The 20000-nt window shown below is 44.5% G+C and overlaps 1 protein-coding gene across 1 annotated transcript in view; it reads right to left on the reverse strand.

The window, feature by feature from the left end:
• Nucleotides 1–6100: 6100 nt before the first annotated feature.
• Nucleotides 6101–20000, reverse strand: part of LOC143288436 (uncharacterized) — a 32004-nt gene continuing 18104 nt past the window's right edge. Inside the window, exon 2 of the mRNA XM_076596924.1 lies at nucleotides 6101–10193. Within this exon, the coding sequence (XP_076453039.1) occupies nucleotides 8062–10104 (2043 nt within the window). The 5' untranslated portion in view covers nucleotides 10105–10193 and the 3' untranslated portion in view covers nucleotides 6101–8061. The remainder of the gene's footprint in view (nucleotides 10194–20000) is intronic.

Below are 20000 nucleotides of genomic sequence, written 5' to 3' on the forward strand. Positions count from 1 at the left end.
GTGTGTTTGTGTGTGTGTGTGTGTGTGTCTGTGTGTGTCTGTGTGTGTATTAGTGTGTGTGTGTGTGTGTGTGTGCGTGCGTGCGTGCGTGTGTGTGTCCTCCTGTGTGTGTGTGTGTGTGTGTGTGTGTGTGCCCCTCTGTGTGTATGTGTGTGTGTGTGTGTGTGTGTGTGTGTGTGTGCCCCTGTGTGTGTATGGTGTGTGTGTGTGTGTGTGTGTGTTTGTGTGTGTGTGTGTGTTTGTGTGTGTGTGTGTGTGTGTGTGTGCGCGCGCGCGCTCGCGCGTGCGTGTGTGCGTGCGTGCGTGTGTGTGTGCATGTCTAGGGGGTATGGACCAGTCGGTTATATTCAAGTGGTAGCCAAGATTGATATCCGGATCCATATATATATTTTTTTAAAGAAGAAAAACAAAAAGAAAAGACTTACAACCAGCTGGTGACAAAGGGAAAAGATGGTTGGTGAGATTCCATGAAATGTTGTGTGACTGTAGACCACAAGACAGTGATAAGTAACAACCTTTGTTTGTTTGTCTTGCTGTCCATCCAGGAAGAAGGTGTCACAATGGTTAAGACGCTCAACTGCGAAACCACAGAGAGAGACCGTGAGGGTGTGGGTTCGAATCCTGCTCTGCCCTTTCTCCCAGGTTTGACTGGAAAATCAAACTGAGCGTCTAGTCTTTCGGATGAGACGATAAACCGAGATGCCTTGTGCAGCAGGCAGTTGATGCATTGAAAAAGAACCCGCGCTATCGAGTGTTGTTCTCTGGGAAAATTCTCTAGAAGAAATCCACTCTAATAGTTACACAAATACATAAGCATGCACTGAATGCCCGACAAAGCGCGTTGGGTTATGCTGCTGGTCCGGCATCGAACCCGGGACCCTCGTATTCAAAGTCCAACGCTTTAACCACTCGGCCATTTCGACCGTCGTCTTGTCTTTAACCCTTTCACCGCCAGTCAATTTAGAGTACAAAATTCCCTTGTGGTATAAACACTGAAACGACAGCTGGCTAAGAACAGCTAGGGATTCCCCCTGCGATGTATAGAAAATATGGCCTATCCTACCACCGAACATTAAAAGCAGTAGGTTCATGGATGGTGGTGTGTCCATCGAGATCGATGATGACCATCGTTGTCATCCAGCTGGGGGTTGGGGGGAGGGTGGTGGTGGGGTGGGGGGGAGGATGCTCATGAATCTATCTGTGAGTGCGCAGATGGCTGAATAATCCAATCTGCGCACGAAATGTTCGCTGACAGTTGGGGCAGACAAAGACAGGCATATCATTGTCAGGGAGCTCGTTTGCCTGTGACTTTCTGGCCTGCCTCTTCTGAACAGCTGCAGCAGTCCTGTTGGCCTCGCACAACTTGGTGCCTTTGTGCACAGCAGCGCGCCATTTGTCACGGTCCACTGCAGATTCCTCCCAGGAGTCAGGGTTGATATCAAACGCTTTCAGAGAGACTTTCAGAGTATCTCTGAAGCGCTTCTTCTGACCTCCGTGTGATCTCTTCCCTTGTTGCAGCTCGCCATAGAAGAGCCTTTTGGGCAGCCGATGGTCTGGCATGCGCGCCACGTGTCCAGCCCAGCGAAGCTGGGACTGCATCAGGATGGTGAAGATGCTGGGAAGGGTGGCTTTTGCGAGCACCTCTGTGTCTGGGGTCTTGTCTTGCCACTTGATGTTCAGTAGCTTCCTGAGGCATGTTGTGTGGAAGTGGTTCAGCTTCTTGGCATGTCGTTGGTACACTGTCCAAGTTTCGCAGGCGTACAGTAGTGTGGGGAGAACTACTGCTCTGTAGACCTTTAGCTTTGTCTCAAGACTAATGCCTCTTCTGTTCCAGACATTTGCATTGAGTCTACCAAAAGTTGCGCTTGCTCTTGCAATCCTGACGTTCACTTCATCGTCGATGGTCGCATTTCGTGACAGTGTGCTGCCAAGGTATGTGAACCGCTCCACCGCACTGAGTCTCTGACCGTTGACTGTGATGTTGGGCTCAACGTAGGGTTTCCCTGGGGCTAGCTGATGGAGAACTTCAGTTTTCCTCGTGCTGATGGTAAGGCCGAAGTTCCTGCTGGCAGTGGCAAACTTGTCGACGCTGAGTTGCATGTCAGCTTCAGATCCAGCGTTGAGGGCACAATCATCAGCAAACAAAAAGTCTCTGATGATGTCTGTCATGACCTTCGTTTTTGCTTGAAGCCTTCTGAGGTTAAACAACTTGCCATCTGTTCGGTACTTTAGGCCGATTCCAACATCGCCATCTCTGAAGGCATCAGTAAGCATTGCAGAGAACATGAGGCTGAACAGCGTTGGAGCCAGGACGCAGCCTTGCTTGACACCATTTGTGACAGGAAAAGGAGCAGATGTTTTGCCATTGTCCTGGACTCGAGCCTGCATGCCTTCATGGAACTGGCTGACCAAGGAAATAAATTTCCGAGGGCATCCGTACTTGGCCATGATCTTCCACAGTCCCTCTCTATTCACGGTGTCGAAGGCCTTAGTGAGGTCGACATAGGTGGAGAACAGATCAGCATTTTGCTCCTGACATTTCTCTTGCAGCTGCCTTGCAGCAAACACCATGTCGGTGGTTCCGCGCTCTTTCCGGAATCCACATTGGATTCATGGATAACAGACCAATGAATGGTCACCTTTCAGTGACATGGGTCCTGTACCACGCCTGTGCATAAATGCGAGCTTGGCGGTGAAAGGGTTAAATGTGTGGAGAGGAAACTGGGCGACGTTGACCCTTTAGGGATGAAAGGAAGGGCTTTGTTATCGGGTCACTGAGCCATTCTAACGTGGAGTCCTAGTGGTGTTATCACTGATACACACGCAGTGTACTGGATTATCTGTCTGTCTCTCTTTGCTACACTGAGTGTCTGTCTGTCGTTCTGTCAGTCATTCTGTCTGTCTGTATGAGATGGGTTTTTTTGTCTCTGTCTGTCTTTCTGTTTGTCTGTCTTTCTGTCTGTCTGAGTTGTCTGTATGGCTGGCTGGCTGTCTTTCTCTCTGTTTGAGATGTCTGTCGGTCTCTGTCTCTTTCTGCCTCTGTCTGTCTCTCTTACGTGTATCTGTAAATACATGAGTGTTTGTGAGTGAGAGAGGGTAAGAGAAAGTGTGTGTGTGTGTGTGTGTGTGTGTGTGTGTGTGTGTGTGTGTGTGTGTGTGTGCGCGCGCGTTCTTGCGTGTGCGCGCGTGTGGCGCGCGTATGTGATTGTGTGTGCATATGTACATTTGTGTGTGAGTGTGTGCATATGTGTGTGTGCGTGCGTGCTTGTATGCGTATGTGTGTGCTTGTTATGTGTTGTGTGTGCGTGTGTTTTTATGTGATGTGTATGTGTGTGTTTATGAGTGTGTGTGTGTGTGTGTGTGTGTGTGTGTGTGCGTGCGTGCACGCTCGCGAGTGTGTGTGTGTGTGTAGATGTGTGTGCGTGTGTGTGTATGTGTGTGCTTGTGCATGTGTGTGTGTGTGTGTGTGTGTGTGTCTGCATGCACGCTCGCGAGTGTGTGTGTGTGTGTGTAGATGTGTGTATGTGTGCTTGTGCATTTGTATGCGTGTGCGTGCGTGCGTGTGTGTGTGTGTGTGTGTGTGTGTGTGTGTGTGTAGATGTGTGTGTGTGTGCTTGTGCATGTGTGTGTGTGTGTGTGTGTGTGTGTGTATGTGTGTGTGTCTGCATGCACGCTCGCGAGTGTGTGTGTGTGTGTGTGTAGATGTGTGTATGTGTGCTTGTGCATTTGTATGCGTGTGCGTGCGTGCGTGCGTGCGTGCGTGTGTGTGTGTGTGTGTGTGTGTGTGTGTGTGTGTTTCCCAGTCCAGATTTTATTATTCACGACTTATCTCTGTCTCTGCCGGCTTTCCTCTCAGATAATGTATCCTGAAATATGAAAAATACTGTCCTCTCTCTCTTCCTTTGGTCTCTCTCTCTCTGTCTGTGTCTGTCTGTCTGTCTGCCTGCCTGTCTGTCTGTCTGTCTCCCCCTCTCCCTCTCTCTCTCTCTCTCTCTCTCTCTATATATATATATATCTGACTGTCTTTCTGTCTACCTGTATGTATGTATGCATGTTCTGTATGCAAGTTTCTGTCATATACCTGTCCATCTGTCTGTCTGTCTGTGTCTCTCTCTCTCTCCTTCCCTCCCACACCTTCCAAAATAACAGCAAAGTGACAAAAAATAAATAAATAAATAAATAAATAATAAAATAAAATAAAATAAAATAAAAATAAAATGAAATGAATTGAATTAAAAACAACAACCCACCATTCATAACATTCGAAGGGATACAATCACCTTAGCCTCGTGAATGGATTCAGACGCAGTAGTCTCCCGTAGGATATTACGTGCACGCCAACCAAAGGCCTCACCTGTTGCCTTCAGCTTTATATATCCGGCTTCCTTACTAAGTTATTGCCTTAAGTGTTCGATGATGACACAGCGCGACAAAATCCTGTCAGGCTTTCGTGATCGGCAGCGCGGAAAGCAATCTTGATATTGATGAATAGTGAACTGATGTATTGGTACGTGTGGCATTGTTTGTGTATAATGTGTCATTTTGGGTCTGTTATGTGAAGAGAAGTGTGTGTTAGATGGTTGTCTCTTTGTTTCTGAATGCTTGTGTGTTTGTGTGTGTGTGTGTGTGTGTGTGTGTGTGTGTGTGTGTGTGTGTGTGTGTGTGTGTGTGTGTGTGTGTGTGTGTGTATGTGTGTATTTGTATTTGTATTCCTTTTTATCACAACAGATTTCTCTGTGTGAAATTCGGGCTGCTCTCCCCAGGGAGAGCGCGTCGCTACACTACAGCGGCACCCCCTTTTTTTTTGTATTTTTTCCTGCGTGCAGTTTTATTTGTTTTTCCTGTCTAAGTGGATTTTTCTGCAGAATTTTGCCAGGAACAACCCTTTTGTTGCCGTGCGTTCTTTTATGTGCGCTAAGTGCATGCTGCACACGGGACCTCGGTTTATCGTCTCATCCGAATGACTAGCGTCCAGACCACCACTCAAGGTCTAATGGAGGGGGAGAAAATATCGGCGGCTGAGCCGTGATTCGAACCAGCGCCCTCAGATTCTCTCGCTTCCTAGGCGGACGCGTTACCTCTAGGCCATCACTCCACTTGTATGTGTGTGTATGCGTGTGTGCGTATGTGTGTGTGTTTTTGTGTGTGTGTGTGTGCGTGTGTGTTTCTTCAGTTTAACGTCTATTCACTATAAGTGTTATTAGACGGAAAGGAGAAAAGTTAGTGGATAAAGGAAAGGAGGAATACATGTGTATATTAGTGTAAGAAAGTGTTCAGCTTATGTAGTAGAGAAAAAGTACATTATAAGAAAAAACAAAATGAGTGTGCGTGTGTGTGTGTGTGTGTGTGTGTGTGTGTGTGTGTGTACGTGCGTGCGTGAGTGTGTGTGTGTGTGTGTGTGTATGTGCGTGTGTGTGTGTGTGTGTGTGTGTGTGTGTGAGGTGTGTGTGGGTGTGTGTGTGTGTGTGAGGTGTGTGTGTGTGTGTGTGTTTGTGTGTGTACGTGCGTGCGTGAGTGTGTGTGTGTGTGTGTGTGTGTGTGTGTACGTGCGTGCGTGAGTGTGTGTGTGTGTGTGTGTGTGTGTGTGTGTGTGTGTGTGTGTGTGTGTGTGTGTGGAACTATTACTTTTGAGTTTTTCTGTCATTCGTCGTTGTTATTATTCAGTGCCGTTAAGTCTGATAAAATGATTGCTATAGAGCTGAACACTCACACTGGGGTAAGGCTCCATGGGCTGTAAATCGTCGCACAGCAGACATGCCATGCAGAATGAATAAAGCCTTCAGGTAAAGCCGGCAAACTTTCTTTTTGGCTTTTATTGCACAGACAGTAACAGGGATCACGAAGAGACATGCAACACATCATAACGGCATCACAGAATAACAACAGAATCACGATGGCAATTACAAGTTCAACAGACCAGCAACACATCATAGTGGTATCATGTGTGTGTGTGTGTGTGTGTGTAACACGTCATAACGGCATAATTAAATAACAACAAAAGCACGATGACTATAAAAAGTTCCAGAGACCAGCAACACATCATAAAGGTATCATCACACACACACACACACACACACACACACACACACAATCACTCTCTCTCTTTCTCTCTCATACACAATTACTAGTAAAAACAATCCCGATCAAAGTGAAACAAATCTTACAAATACGATGCCTGCCTCCATATTTGTACCTCTTGGGTAACCCCCCTGCAAACTAATCACAGGTAAGCGATAAACCCAGACCTAAAACACAACAAGCACGTACGTTCGTGTATTGGTCAGTCAGTATATATGATAGTCAGTCGTGTCCGACTATGACCATCAGAACAGCAGAGGAGGCAACTGCTGTTCCGACTAAATTACATTCCCACTCTCTCGGCCAAGAGGGTTTTAGGACAGTCGGCGTTGGGATGGTTACCAAAGGCCAGCTAGCCCACAAGGCTGCAGCACTAAGAGCCAGTGCAATTTTGCCTCCTGGTCAGTCATAAGAACACAATCAAACAACAAACCCAAACATCGATCACACAACAAAGTACATGATCACGTAGTCTCGGTCACTTTGTTCCGAAAATGATGAAAAATAACAAATTTCGTGAATTTCCCCAGTAAAGTAAAACACCACCAGACCATCTGTCTCAGAACAGACAATAACAAGTATATGGGTGGTCTTTGTACACGTACATTTAAAATGTTTAGTACGGTTTAACAGTGCGCATTTTTACGATGAGACCTTGTCAAATAAAAGAGGTACACAAATGTATTGTTGCTCAAAATATTTCTCAGCTACCATTAAAAGTGAAAAGGTTCCGCAGCCTTCAGCGGTCTTAGGGGTAGTGACGGGCGCAATAGCCGAGTGGTCAAAGCATTGGACTTTCAATCTGAGGGTCCCGTGTTCGAATCTCGGTAACGGCGCCTGGTGGGTAAAGGGTGGAGATTTTTCCGATCTCCCAGGTCAACATATGTGCAGACCTGCTTGTGCCTGAATCCCTTTCGTGTGTATACGCAAGCAGAAAATCAAATACGCACGTTAAAGATCCTGTAATCCATGTCAGTGTTCGGTGGGTTATGGAAACAAGAACATACCCAGCATGCACACCCCTGAAAACGGAGTATGACTGCCTACATGACGGGGTAAAAACGGTCATACACGTAAAAGCCCACGCATGTACATACGAGTGAACGTGGGAGGCGCAGCCCACGAACGAAGAAGAATTCCCACGGTATCAAAGACTCGGCACAGGAAAGTGGGGTCTAATCTCCTTCCGCCGTTTCAGCCTTCCCCGACCGAATTCAGGTACCCAGTCACACCTGGGTGGATTGAAGGAAATCGGAGTAAAGTGCCTTTCCCATGGGCACAACACCATGCCGAAACAGTTCCTAGAGCCATGATCACTGGTGTACACTGGGTCACTCATGATCACTGGTGAATACAGGGTCACTCATGATCACTGGTGAATACTGGGTCACTCATGATCACTGGTGAACACTGGGTCACACATGATCACTGGTGAATACAGGGTCACTCATGATCACTGGTGAACACTGGGTCACACATGATCACTGGTGAATACAGGGTCACACACGATCACTGGTGAACACTGGGTCACACATGATCACTGGTGAACACTGGGTCACTCATGATCACTGGTGAACACTGAGTCACTCAAGTCCAACGCCCAAGCCAGTCTGACACGGCGCCCCATTTAAGAGTGGAGAAAATAGTTCCATACGCAGATTTCAAAACATTTTACGTGATCTACCGTGCCGAGTTTTGAATGGGTGCTTTGTTTCACAGTGATCTTGGAGATAACCTGTCGGCCAATGTTATTTTCTTGTCAGTAACTGATTCTTCCTGTTTATGTCCTCTTGTTTGATTGTTATCATCGATACTTGTGTGTCTTTTTTTCCAGGGGAACCTTTGGAGATGACTATTGTCAACCATTTACTCTGTCCTGCAGGATTTTATCGCAGATACTACCGACTCCCAACTGAAGGTTGATTGATAACCATGAACGCCAGAACAACAGTCCATGAGCATTCCGAATTTTGAAAATCCCAGTTAGTTTTTAAACCCACACACGGGCAGCACATCATTCGAACAGCGAGACAGACAGAGACGGCGCTTGAAGTAAGCTCTGAAGTCTCTGCTGATCATGGCGTACACGATGAAGTTGACCCCGGAGTTGAGGATCCCAAGCAGGACCAGCACGTCCAGTACGGCCTGCTGGATATTGAAGGAGGTGCGGACAAAGAGGCAGATGTAGTAGGGCAGCCAGAAAGCGGAGAAGGAAACAAAGACAATGACAAAGAGCCGGACAGCCTTCCATGGTGACGACCTGGGTTCACCAGATCGGGGAGGAGCGTGAGACGTTGGTGCTGGGTCAGCACTGCTCACACCTTCGGAGGGCGACGATATTTCTGGTCTCATTGTTGAAACCTGGTTCTGACGAATACCATTCGAGGCTGAGAGACCTGGTTCATTGCTTTCCTCAAGAACAGCGGTGGTTGCAGTGCCTGGAATTCCCGAGGATGAGTGTGAAAAAGCAGGTGAACATTCCGTAGCGAGTTCTATGGGCTTAGAGAGACTGGGTTGGCCAGATGCATTGAGGGGACAGGACGAGGCAGAGGGCACATCAGTGCGGACTCTCAGGCCCTGGTCTGATGGACACGTAGACAGTGTGATGGTGGTGGAAGGGTGAGGTTCAACACAGGGTGATGTGATGGGAGACACCTGGGGCACTTTACTGCCCGCACTGCTGTCAGGGGCACTGCCAGCCTGTTGACCAGCAGAACCATTCACTGCACAGCGTGTCACTGCACGCCCAACGTCCGGGTGCTCAGCACTGCCATCCATGACGTCAGGACCACCTGCCAGTCCTGATGACGTGTCAGGTCCTGCACAGCTCTTCCCAGAGAGACAGGGAGAAGGTCCATCCTCCAGGGCTGAGATCTGCAAGGCTTCCACAACAGCTTTGCTGGAAATGCTGCCAGGTCCACTTCTTGCCTGAACACCTGTCACGCTTTCAACCGCGCTGCTAACCACCGGGCTTGCAGCATAGTGAACAGAGATGCTGCTGATAGACTTCCTGCCTGCTTTATCTGAGCCTTCTTCTGTCTTGTACAATGCTGACTGCTTGTCATCCACACTGTTGTTAATGACTGAAGAATGTAGAACAGTTTCCACTGGGTCTGGAATATCATGGATTAAAGTTTGGCTCGTGATCAGTGAGCTGACTGCGGATGTGCTTTTGGTTGGTTTTTCTTTTTGGATGTCTACCAACTTTCTCTGGCACTTGCTGCGTGCTCTCCTCTGCCTGCCCCTGTCTTTACTCATGGCTCGTTGTTTCTGAAAAGCCAGAAGCATGATTCTGAAGTAAACGTAGGCAGTGATCAGCATCAAGAGGAAGTGGAGGGAGCCACTGGAGTACACGTTGAAGGAGGCGGGGAGCACCTCAGGACCATTGCAGTTCCTCACGGAGTCGTAGTGGTTGAACACGAACACGCCGCTGCCGTACAGAATGGACAAACACCACACCACCAAAATACTCACCATCACCCTCCTCTCTGTGAACACCCTGGAGTACAGGTAAGGGTGTATCAGAAACAGGTACCTGTCCACCGACACAAGGAACATGTGACCTCCCGAGCAGGACACGGTGACGTAGATGAGGCCCAGGAAGGTCATGCAGCCCAGGTAGCTGTCCCGGAACAGGTGCGCGAAACTGGGGAGGAAGGAGATGCCGAGGGGCAGGAGGATGACCCCCACCAGGCTGTCAGCCACGGCCAGGGACACGATGTACATGTTGGACAGGGTGCGGAGCTTCCGCACGCGCACCACGGCGCTGACAATGAGCAGGTTCCCGCCGATGATGAAGAGGGCGAACCCCCAGGCTCCAAGACACATCCCCAGCGCCATGTAGAACACCGCACCTGCAGTCGTCGGGGCAACGTCCGTTGTATTGTACAGTGTCACTTCCGCTGGTGGTGACAAAGCGGTGGTTTTGTGAGAGAAGTTGGTTGTTGCGGAAGTGACCTCGTCGTCCGATGACGTCATCGCGGACTCGGTGGTGGTGGTGGTGAAGATCGTCGTCGCTGACGTCATTTTTGCAGCGTGGGTGGAGAGGGCGGGAAATGGGTTAAAATCAGGCGGGGTTTGGTCTTGTGTGAGGTCTGGTTAGTGCGGGAAAACGCCTGTGGACATAGAAAATATCTTCTCATTGGGTGTCAGTGTGCGAGTATGTTTCATCCTGCGCATGGTGGTTGTGGTTGTGGTGTGTGTGTGTGTGTGTGTGTGTGTGTGTGTGTGTGTGACAAATACAAACAGACACACAGACAGACACACAGACAGATAGAGAACAGTGAAACTACAAAAACTTAAAGTGGTACTGCTTGTGGTGGAGCTGCCGAAAAGCCAATGGTGTGTGCTTCCGGAGACGTCCACAGCCCTGGGTATCGCCTGGCACCGAACCGAACCCAGGCCTACACATCACAGTTCCCAAAAGAAATTTCATCCTTTTACCCCTTTTGGTGTGTGCAGGATGCAACAACACAACACACACACACTGACTCACAGCTTCAGTCCCATAATGTCAAACGAAGCATGCATAGCAATACACCCATCAAAACAACATCCACAAACAAAACGAATCCAACTTCAGATCATGGACGTGTGCTCCAGATGTAAGGACAATTTCACTGTGGACTGCCGGCACTGGGACTGTGACGGACGAACCCTGGTGTGGCTGTGTATGGGCGACTCGGAATGAGAGGCGTGGGAGTAATGCCACTGAAACGGTGCTGATGACGGGATAAAAAAATAAAAATAGAAACAAGAAAAAAGCTACATACCCTTTCCAAGTTTTATCAGGTTACATAAACGGTTGTCTTTCCAGCACAATATCAATGAAAATGTGATCGGCATTAAGCCTACTCGACATTAGCCTGTTTCGAATTTTGTCACTTTTCGAACATTCTAAAAATTTTTTTAAAAATTAAAAAAAATCATTCCCAACTGTCCTCACATTCCTTGCAAATTTTGTTTTCTCTCTGTCGTCACATTCTCTTCTTCTTTCTGTTTCAATCCACAGTTTATGATTACGTATACTCCAACGAAACTTATTGATGGATAAGTGTATATGTTATATCCAGACGTTGTGAGAATTTTCTTGACCAAGTTTTGAATTTGAAGTTCCTATAAAACAGACATTTAGTTCTATCTTTAACGGTTTTCTCTCTTTGAGTGAACGTATTTAGGCTTTTTTAAATTTTCATTTTATTTTAGACTTGATGTGACATTTTGGTAAAAGGAACCCCAGCATCCTGACTGTCTGTGAACTGGACACCCCCTCTCCTTGATCCAGGGCAAAAAGAGGTCAGTCTGTGATCGGCAGTTGGTGGATGGGCAGAGTTCTCTCCCTGATCTGGGAGTGGGTTCTGCAGGCTCTGGGTTTGATGCTTTTCGTCCTAAGTCGCTTCCCCTGATTGGGAAGATCCCGTTCGTCCATTCGTTTATTCTCTCTCTCTCTCTCCCTCCCTCCTCTTTTTCTGTTTCTGTCTCTATGTCTGTCTCTCTCTTATTTCAAGAACTGATTTACCAAAAACGTACAGGCTTACCTACCTTCTTGCGAATTGTAATAGGGGCTGATGGCTTGTCATTAAAGCAATACAGAGTTCTCTCTTTCTCTACGTCCTTCGGTTTCGTAACTTAACAAGTGTTTTCAGTCATTTAAAAGCCAGACGAACAAAGACTAAAGAAAGGCATAATTATAACCAGCCCATCAATGGAATAACACAAGTCTGCACGGGTACAAGAAACGCAAGAAAAGTGAATGGGATACCCTACTGATTTTTCTCAATCTCTGTCTGTGTTTGTCTGTCTCTCTGTCCTGAACACAGTTGAAAGGTAAAGGGCAAGCGCATAACGGTACATCTGAAGATTTACGTCAAACAGGGATTGTAGATTATTGGCGCTTGGAGAATTAGCTGCAGGGGAAAAAGATCCATTTGGCCAGAAAGCTTGATGAGTCCACACCTTCAGATTTCTGATCTCATAGCACCCCAGTGCAGGATGTGTTGCGATCTGTCCCAGGGACGACAACTCGGACAAGTGTAGAGGGTGTAATCGGACCAGCCCTGTTGCCATGGAAACTCTTCTTTTGTTGTTATTGTCATTGGCAAGGTTGCTGGTAAGATTCACTGCTGGAGAGGCTACGAAGATTTGGGTTGTATATGATTATCTTTTTTTATTTTTCATATTTTAATTTATCTCATTTTGTTGCATATTATTTCATGACAGATTAGGTCTTTGGTTAGACTATGTTAGGTCGGGTAAGGTTACATAAGGTCAGGCTATTTCATTTCATTTCATTCCATACTGTATCACATTGCTTTTCATCTGATTTCATTTGATCTTATTCTACTTCATGTAACTTTACTTTTCATTTGATTTTATTTGATCTTATTCTATTTTATGTAACTTTACTTTTCATTTATTTCATTTGATCCTATTCTATTTTATGTAATACTTTTCATCTGATCTCATTTGATCTTATTCTATTTTATGTAACTTTACTTTTCATTTATTTCATTTGATCCTATTCTATTTTATGTAACTTTACTTTTCATTTATTTCTCTTGATCCTATTCTATTTTATGTAACTACTTTTCATTTATTTCATTTGATCCTATTCTATTTTATGTAGCTACTTTTCATTTGATTTCATTTGATCTTATTCTATTTTATGTAGCTTCACTTTTCATTTGATTTAATTTGATCAGTCTGTTCTATGCATACCTAACTTTACTTTTCATTTGAATTCATTTTATCTTATTCTATTTTATGTAACTTTACTTTTCATTTGAGTTCATTTTATCTTATTCTATTTTGTGTTACTTTACTTTTCATTAGAATTCATTTTCATCTTCTTTTGTTGTTGTTGTTGTTGTTATAATTGTTATATCTCATTACATTTCATATCACTGAGGTTTGAGCTTACAATAGAGAAACAAATTTCTCGTTCACAAGATGTTTATAATTATTCATTTGGGTTTGGCTTAAAAAATAACAACAACAAAACGATAGTGCTTGCTACACGATAATCGCACTGACCTTCAGCATGAGTTGTCCAGCATTGAGAGAGAGAGAGAGAGAGAGAGAGAGAGAGACAGAGAGAGAGAGAGAGAGAGAGTTATCCAGTTCGCTGCCAGTCCTGCCGAATGCTTGACCTCACGCGGATCTGAATGCCGATCCAGCACGTCAGGTTGACATTATATTTGTTCACGTCAGAGAGCTTGCACATGCAGTCCGTGCCTTTGACAGAGCGTGCAGATCGGACCACACACTCACGTGCGCGCGCGACGTGGCCTTTGGTGGGTGATGTGTCCTTAACACTAAGATCGTGTTGACAAGATGTTGTTTTTTGGTGTTGTTTATTTTGGGGTTTTCCCCCCACCAATCGAAAGAATTAATCAGTCTGAACCCAGCTTCTTTTTCTGTCAGCCTGTATATACTTCTTTAATCAGTCAGACTGTTTTTTTTTCCTTTAAAATATTGGTAGGGACAACAACTTTAAAAAAAATTCTGTCGCAGGTTCTTTTACGCAAAAAATCGGGAATCGAACCCGGACACACACTCCATTCCCACTACTCGGCCACTGCTGCTCCCTCCTGCTCACTATCATATCTACGGTTTGTGCCGAGAACGTGTTGAGAAGTGGTCCCCAATCACCTGTTTTACCCCCAATGGTGATGATGATGATGATGCTGATTATCATCATCATTATTATTATTATTATTATTATCCTTATTATTATTATTATGAACATTATCAATGGAATGGAACTGCGCATGGAAGAAAGCACCTCTAATTTTGAGTGGTGTTTATAACATTGGATGCATACACCGTTTGTCGAAAATTCAGCATCATTTTTTGTGCCTCCAAGGGAGAAAACAACAACAACAAGAACAACACACACACACACACACACACACACACACACACACACACACACACACACACACACACAAACAAACAAACAAACTATGCAAGTTCCAAAGTGGTCCTTTACTGTCTGTGAATCCTACGTATGTACGCCTTAATGCCGGACAGTAGGTTAGGGACACACATGACACGCGCTCCGCACGCGCGGACTGGAAAAGCGACAAGAGGAGAAAATGGTTCTCGTTCCCGTCACCTTCTGTTTGTGTCTGTCTGTTCATCTGATCTGTCGGACTGTCTGTTGGCCTGCCTGTCTGTGCCGAAGTCTGTCTGTCTGTCTGTCTGTGCGTTAGTCTGTATGCGTCTCTGCCTGCCTGTCTGTCTGCCTGTCTGTCTGCCTGCTTGTTTATCATTATCCGCCTGTCTGCCTATTTGTCTGTCTGTCTGTCTGCCTGCCTATTTGTCTGTCTGTCTGTTTGTCCATAATTATATCTGCCTGCTTGCCTTTATGTCTGTCCGCCTGTCTGTTATTCCATCCGCCCGTCTGTCTGTTTGTCTGTCCGTCTGTCTGTTTCCCCCCACCCCCTATTTGACCGTTTGTCTTTTTGTCTGTCTGTCTGTCTATCTCCCTGTGTGTTTGTTTAACGAATACAGACACATGATTATGCTGTATTGTGGACTAGACAGTTGTACGTGAAATAATCTGTTCATTTTAAACGCCTTAAATGTGAGGTATGGAAGACAAATTGGATGTTGACAACCACTGACAACCGATATGAATTCTACCCTCTCTGTATGTTTGTCTGTCTGCCTGTCCGTCTGTTCGTCTTTCTGCTGTCTGTCCTTCTGTCTGTCTAAACTCTGTCTCTCTCTGTGTGTGTGCGCTTGTTCGGAAACACACACACACACGCATACACACACACGCACGCACGATCGCACGGCACGCACACAGCGGCGAGAATGTGTGTGTGTCTGCGTGTGTGCGTGTGTGTACAGTATGTGTGTGTGAGTGCTGGCGTACTGTGTGCCTGCGTGTGTTTGAAAAACAGAGAGAGAAAGAGAGAGAGAGAGAGAACTCAGAACTCAGAAATGATTTTTTTTTTGTAGTAGAAGGCCTCTGACCTCAACACCGTTGATATCATCATCATCATTATCGGCATCATCACCATCACCACTATCACCATAGTCATCATCATCATTATTCATCATCCATCATCACCATCACCATCACCATCAACACCTCCATCAACATCATTACCATCACCATCACCACTCCCACCGCCACTATCACCATCGTCATCACCATCAGTATCATCACCATCACCATCATCGCCGCCACCATCATCGCCATCATCATCATCGTGGTCGTCTTTGTCGTTGTCGAGATCATTATCGTTATTTTCGTCGTTTGTCGTCACTGCTATTGATTTTGTCATCGTCGCTGTCATTTGTATCATCATTGTAGTTGTCGTTTCATTTATTGTTATCATCACCAAAGTCATCACCATCATCCATCATGATCATTATCATGGTCAACGTCCTCATTTGTTGTTCTTCTTCTTCTGATGTGAAACTACAATACAATACAATTATTACAATTATTATATTTATATTGCGCTGAATCTTGTGCAGAGACAAATCAAAGCGCTTTCGCACCAGTCATTTAAACGCATGCATAACTCTAAAATTGGAGGGGGGGAGGGGGGGGGACTGAAGACAATGAAGCAAGGAAGAGGCAGGGAAGGGAGGCTATTTTTGGCCAGACTTGAAAGAGCTGAGTGTGGAGACCTGACGAAGCGAAAGAGGAAGTTCATTCCAATTACAAGGTTCAGAGACAGAGAAAGAATGGCGGCCAATAGTCGAATGTTTGAATCTGGGTATGCGTAAACAGAGTGGATCCGAAGCCGATTGTAGAGAGCGAGATGGAGTGTAGAGGTGAAGGCAGCCACAGAGATAGGAAGGGGCAGAGTTGTGAATACATTTATAACATAGAGTACTGATTTTGTACTTTATTCTGTGTGAGACAGGGAGCCAGTGGAGATGTTGCAAAACTCCGAATCAACTTTTTTTTTTAAACATCTTATGTGCGCGCGACATGCGAATAGTTTACATGAATATCCAATGTAGTGAACAAGGGGTAAGACAGCGATTTCTCCTCCTTGTTCTCCTCTTTTTTGTGTTCTTATTTTTGACTCACTTGTGTAAACAAAGTGAGCCTATGTTTTAACCCGATGTTCGGTTGTGTGTGTGTGTGTGTGTGTGTGTGTGTGTGTGTGTGTGTGTGTGTGTCCGTGGTAAACTTTAACATTGACATTTTCTCTGCAAATACTTTGTCAGTTGACACCAAATTTGGTATAAAAATAGGAAAAATTCAGTTCTTTCCAGTCATCTTGTTTAAAACAATATTGCACCTCTGGGATGGGCACAAAAAAAAAGCCTAATTATATGCAAACTGCATTTACTGTTATATTCATATCTTTTGTATTCTCTAAACTTGGCACTTTGACCTCTTATTCTGACACATCAACAAGAGGAGTCATATTTATCATTTTTTGTGCAAACAGGAACTTCTTTTGCTAAGCATGGAATTTTTATTTATTTTGCAAACGTTTTAGTGCAGATAGTAAAAAAAGGGAAATTACTCTGTAATTAATGCTATGGGACTTAATTTATCACAAACGAGTCTTGAAGGCCTTACCTCTCTTGTTTATCGTTAAAAGACATTCGACATGCGACAAAGACATTCACCAGACAAAGACATTCACCAGCTGGGGAGAGGGGACACGGTTAGTCAACACTTGACAAAGACATTCACCAGCTGGGGAGAGGGGACGCGGTTAGTCAACACTTGACAAAGACATTCACCAGCTGGGGAGAGGGGACACGGTAAGTCAACACTTGACAAAGACATTCACCAGCTGGGGAGAGGGGACACGGTAAGTCAACACTTGACAAAGACATTCACCAGCTGGGGAGAGGGGACGCGGCAAGTCAACACTTGACAAAGACATTCACCAGCTGGGGAGAGGGGACACAGTAAGTCAACACTTGACAAAGACATTCACCAGCTGGGGAGAGGGGACACAGTAAGTCAACACTTGACAAAGACATTCACCAGCTGGGGAGAGGGGACACAGTAAGTCAACACTTGACAAAGACATTCACCAGCTGGGGAGAGGGGACACAGTAAGTCAACACTTGACAAAGACATTCACCAGCTGGGGAGAGGGGACACAGTAAGTCAACACTTGACAAAGGCATTCACCAGCTGGGGAGAGGGGACACAGTAAGTCAACACTTGACAAAGGCATTCACCAGCTGGGGAGAGGGGACACAGTAAGTCAACACTTGACAAAGGCATTCACCAGCTGGGGAGAGGGGACACAGTAAGTCAACACTTGACAAAGACATTCACCAGCTGGGGAGAGGGGACACAGTAAGTCAACACTTGACAAAGACATTCACCAGCTGGGGAGAGGGGACGCGGTAAGTCAACACTTGACAAAGACATTCACCAGCTGGGGAGAGGGGACGCGGCAAGTCAACACTTGACAAAGACATTCACCAGCTGGGGAGAGGGGACGCAGTAAGTCAACAGCCAGCTGATTGGTCGTGACGATTGCTCGTGACCAATCAACAGGTCTGATTCATCCCTTGACTGGCTCGCTCATCTAGCGCTGCCAGTTACTCGCCTGTTCATCATCCAGTCGTCATAACGTTTCACTTTCTGTCTCTCTCTCTGTGTCTGTCTCTCTCTGTGTCTCTCCCTCCCCCCTCCATACCCCCTGCCCCCTCCACCCCCCCCCCACACCCTTCTCCCTCCTCTGTGTGTGTGTGTGTGTGTGTGTGTGTGTGTGTGTGTGTGTGTGTGTGTGTGTGAATGGAAGAAGAGATATATGTTGATGGAAATAACTAGGCACGAGTGTTGTACCAACGTGTGTGTTCAGTATTTCTTTGAGCGAAATGAATATTTTACAACAGGAACAGCAACGACGACGACAATGAAGACGACGATAACAACAACAAATCCAAAACGAGCAAAACAAATCCACCACCACCAACAACAAAGCAAAGCGAAAGACAGAAAGAAGAAAAGAAAGAAAGAAAGAAGAAAGAAAAGAGGAAAGAAAGAAAGAAAAAAGAAAGAGAAAGAAAAAAGAAAGAAAGAAGAAAGTAAGTAAGAAAGAAAGAAAGAAGGAAGGAAGAAAGAAAGAAAGAAGTAAAAAAGAAAGAAGAAAGAAAGAAGAAAGAAAGAAAGAAGAAAGCAAGAAAGAAAGAAGAAAGTAAGAAAGAAAGATGAAAGAAGAAAGTAAGAAAGAAAGAAGAAAGCAAGAAGGCAAGAAGAAAGTAAGAAAGCAAGAAAGAAAGAAGAAAGCAAGAAAGAAAGAAAGAAGTAAGAAAGAAAGAAGAAATCAAGAAAGCAAGAAAGAAAGAAGAAAGCAAGAAAGAAAGAAAGAAGTAAGAAAGAAAGAAGAAATCAAGAAAGTAAGAAAGAAAGAAGAAAGCAAGAAAGTAAGAAAGAAAGAAGAAATCAAGAAAGAAAGAAGAAGGAAGAAAGAAAGAAGAAAGTAAGAAAGAAAGAAGAAGGAAAGAAAGAAAGAAAGAAAGAAAGAAAGAAGAAAGCAAGAAAGAAAGAAGAAAGCAAGAAAGTAAGAAAGAAAGAAGAAATCAAGAAAGAAAGAAGAAGGAAGAAAGAAAGAAGAAAGTAAGAAAGAAAGAAGAAGGTAAGAAAGAAAGCAAGAAAATAAGAAAGAAAGAAGAAAGCAAGAAAGTAAGAAAGAAAGAAGAAAGCAAGAAAGAAAGAAAGAAAGAAGAAAGCAAGAAAGTAAGAAAGAAAGAAGAAAGCAAGAAAGAAAGAAGAAGGAAGAAAGAAAGAAGAAATCAAGAAAGAAAGAAAGAAAGAAAGAAAGAAGAAAGCAAGAAAGTAAGAAAGAAAGAAGAAAGCAAGCAAGAAAGAAGAAAGCAAGAAAGAAAGAAGAAAGCAAGAAAGTAAGAAAGAAAGAAGAAAGCAAGAAAGAAAGAAGAAGGAAGAAAGAAAGAAGAAATCAAGAAAGAAAGAAAGAAAGAAAGAAGAAAGCAAGAAAGTAAGAAAGAAAGAAGAAAGCAAGAAAGAAAGAAGAAAGCAAGAAAGAAGGAAGTAAGAGAGAAGAAAGTAAGAAAGAAAGAAGAAAGTAAGAAAGAAATAAAGAAAGAAGTAAGAAAGAAAGAAGAAAGTAAGAAAGAAAGAAGAAAGAAAGAAGGAAGAAAGAAAGAAGAAAGAAAGAAATGTATACTTATAAAAAGAAGAAAGGAAGGAAGGAAACAAGAAATACAGCTTGTCTTTTGATGAGTTCCTTGTACGAAAATACATCACTGAGGAGAGACAGAGAGAGAGAGAGAGAGAGAGAGAGAGAGAGAGAGGGGAGGGGGGATGCGGGGAGATGGAGGGGGGGAGGGAGAGACAGACAGAGAGACAGAGACAGAGAACAGCATGTTTTCCAACCACTGATTCTTTGCCAGGTGAATACTGGGATCAGAATTATGGATAAATACATGGTTCAGAATTATGGATAAATACATGGTTCAGAATTATGGATAAATACATGGTTCAGAATTATGGATAAGTACATGGATCAGAATTATGGATAAATACATGGTTCAGAATTATGGATAAGTACATGGATCAGAATTATGGATAAATACATGGTTCAGAATTATGGATAAATACATGGTTCAGAATTGTGGATAAATACATGGTTCAGAATTATGGATAAATACATGGATCAGAATTATGGATAAATACATGGTTCAGAATTATGGATAAATACATGGATCAGAATGATGGATAAATACATGGTTCAGAATTATGGATAAATACATGGATCAGAATTATGGATAAATACATGGTTCAGAATTATGGATAAATACATGGTTCAGAATTATTACGAGACCTGTTCATTCCTGATGAACTGTAACCATCGTCACACCCCCTATCTGAAGACTAAAAGACGGTCATTCAGAACCACACTTAATGAGTAATTCAGGAAAACTTATCCTCTTCTCACTGTGTACCCATGCTGTTG

This window comes from Babylonia areolata, chromosome 12 (genome assembly GCF_041734735.1).
Source record: "Babylonia areolata isolate BAREFJ2019XMU chromosome 12, ASM4173473v1, whole genome shotgun sequence".
In the NCBI taxonomy this organism is placed as follows: Eukaryota; Metazoa; Mollusca; class Gastropoda; order Neogastropoda; family Buccinidae; genus Babylonia; species Babylonia areolata.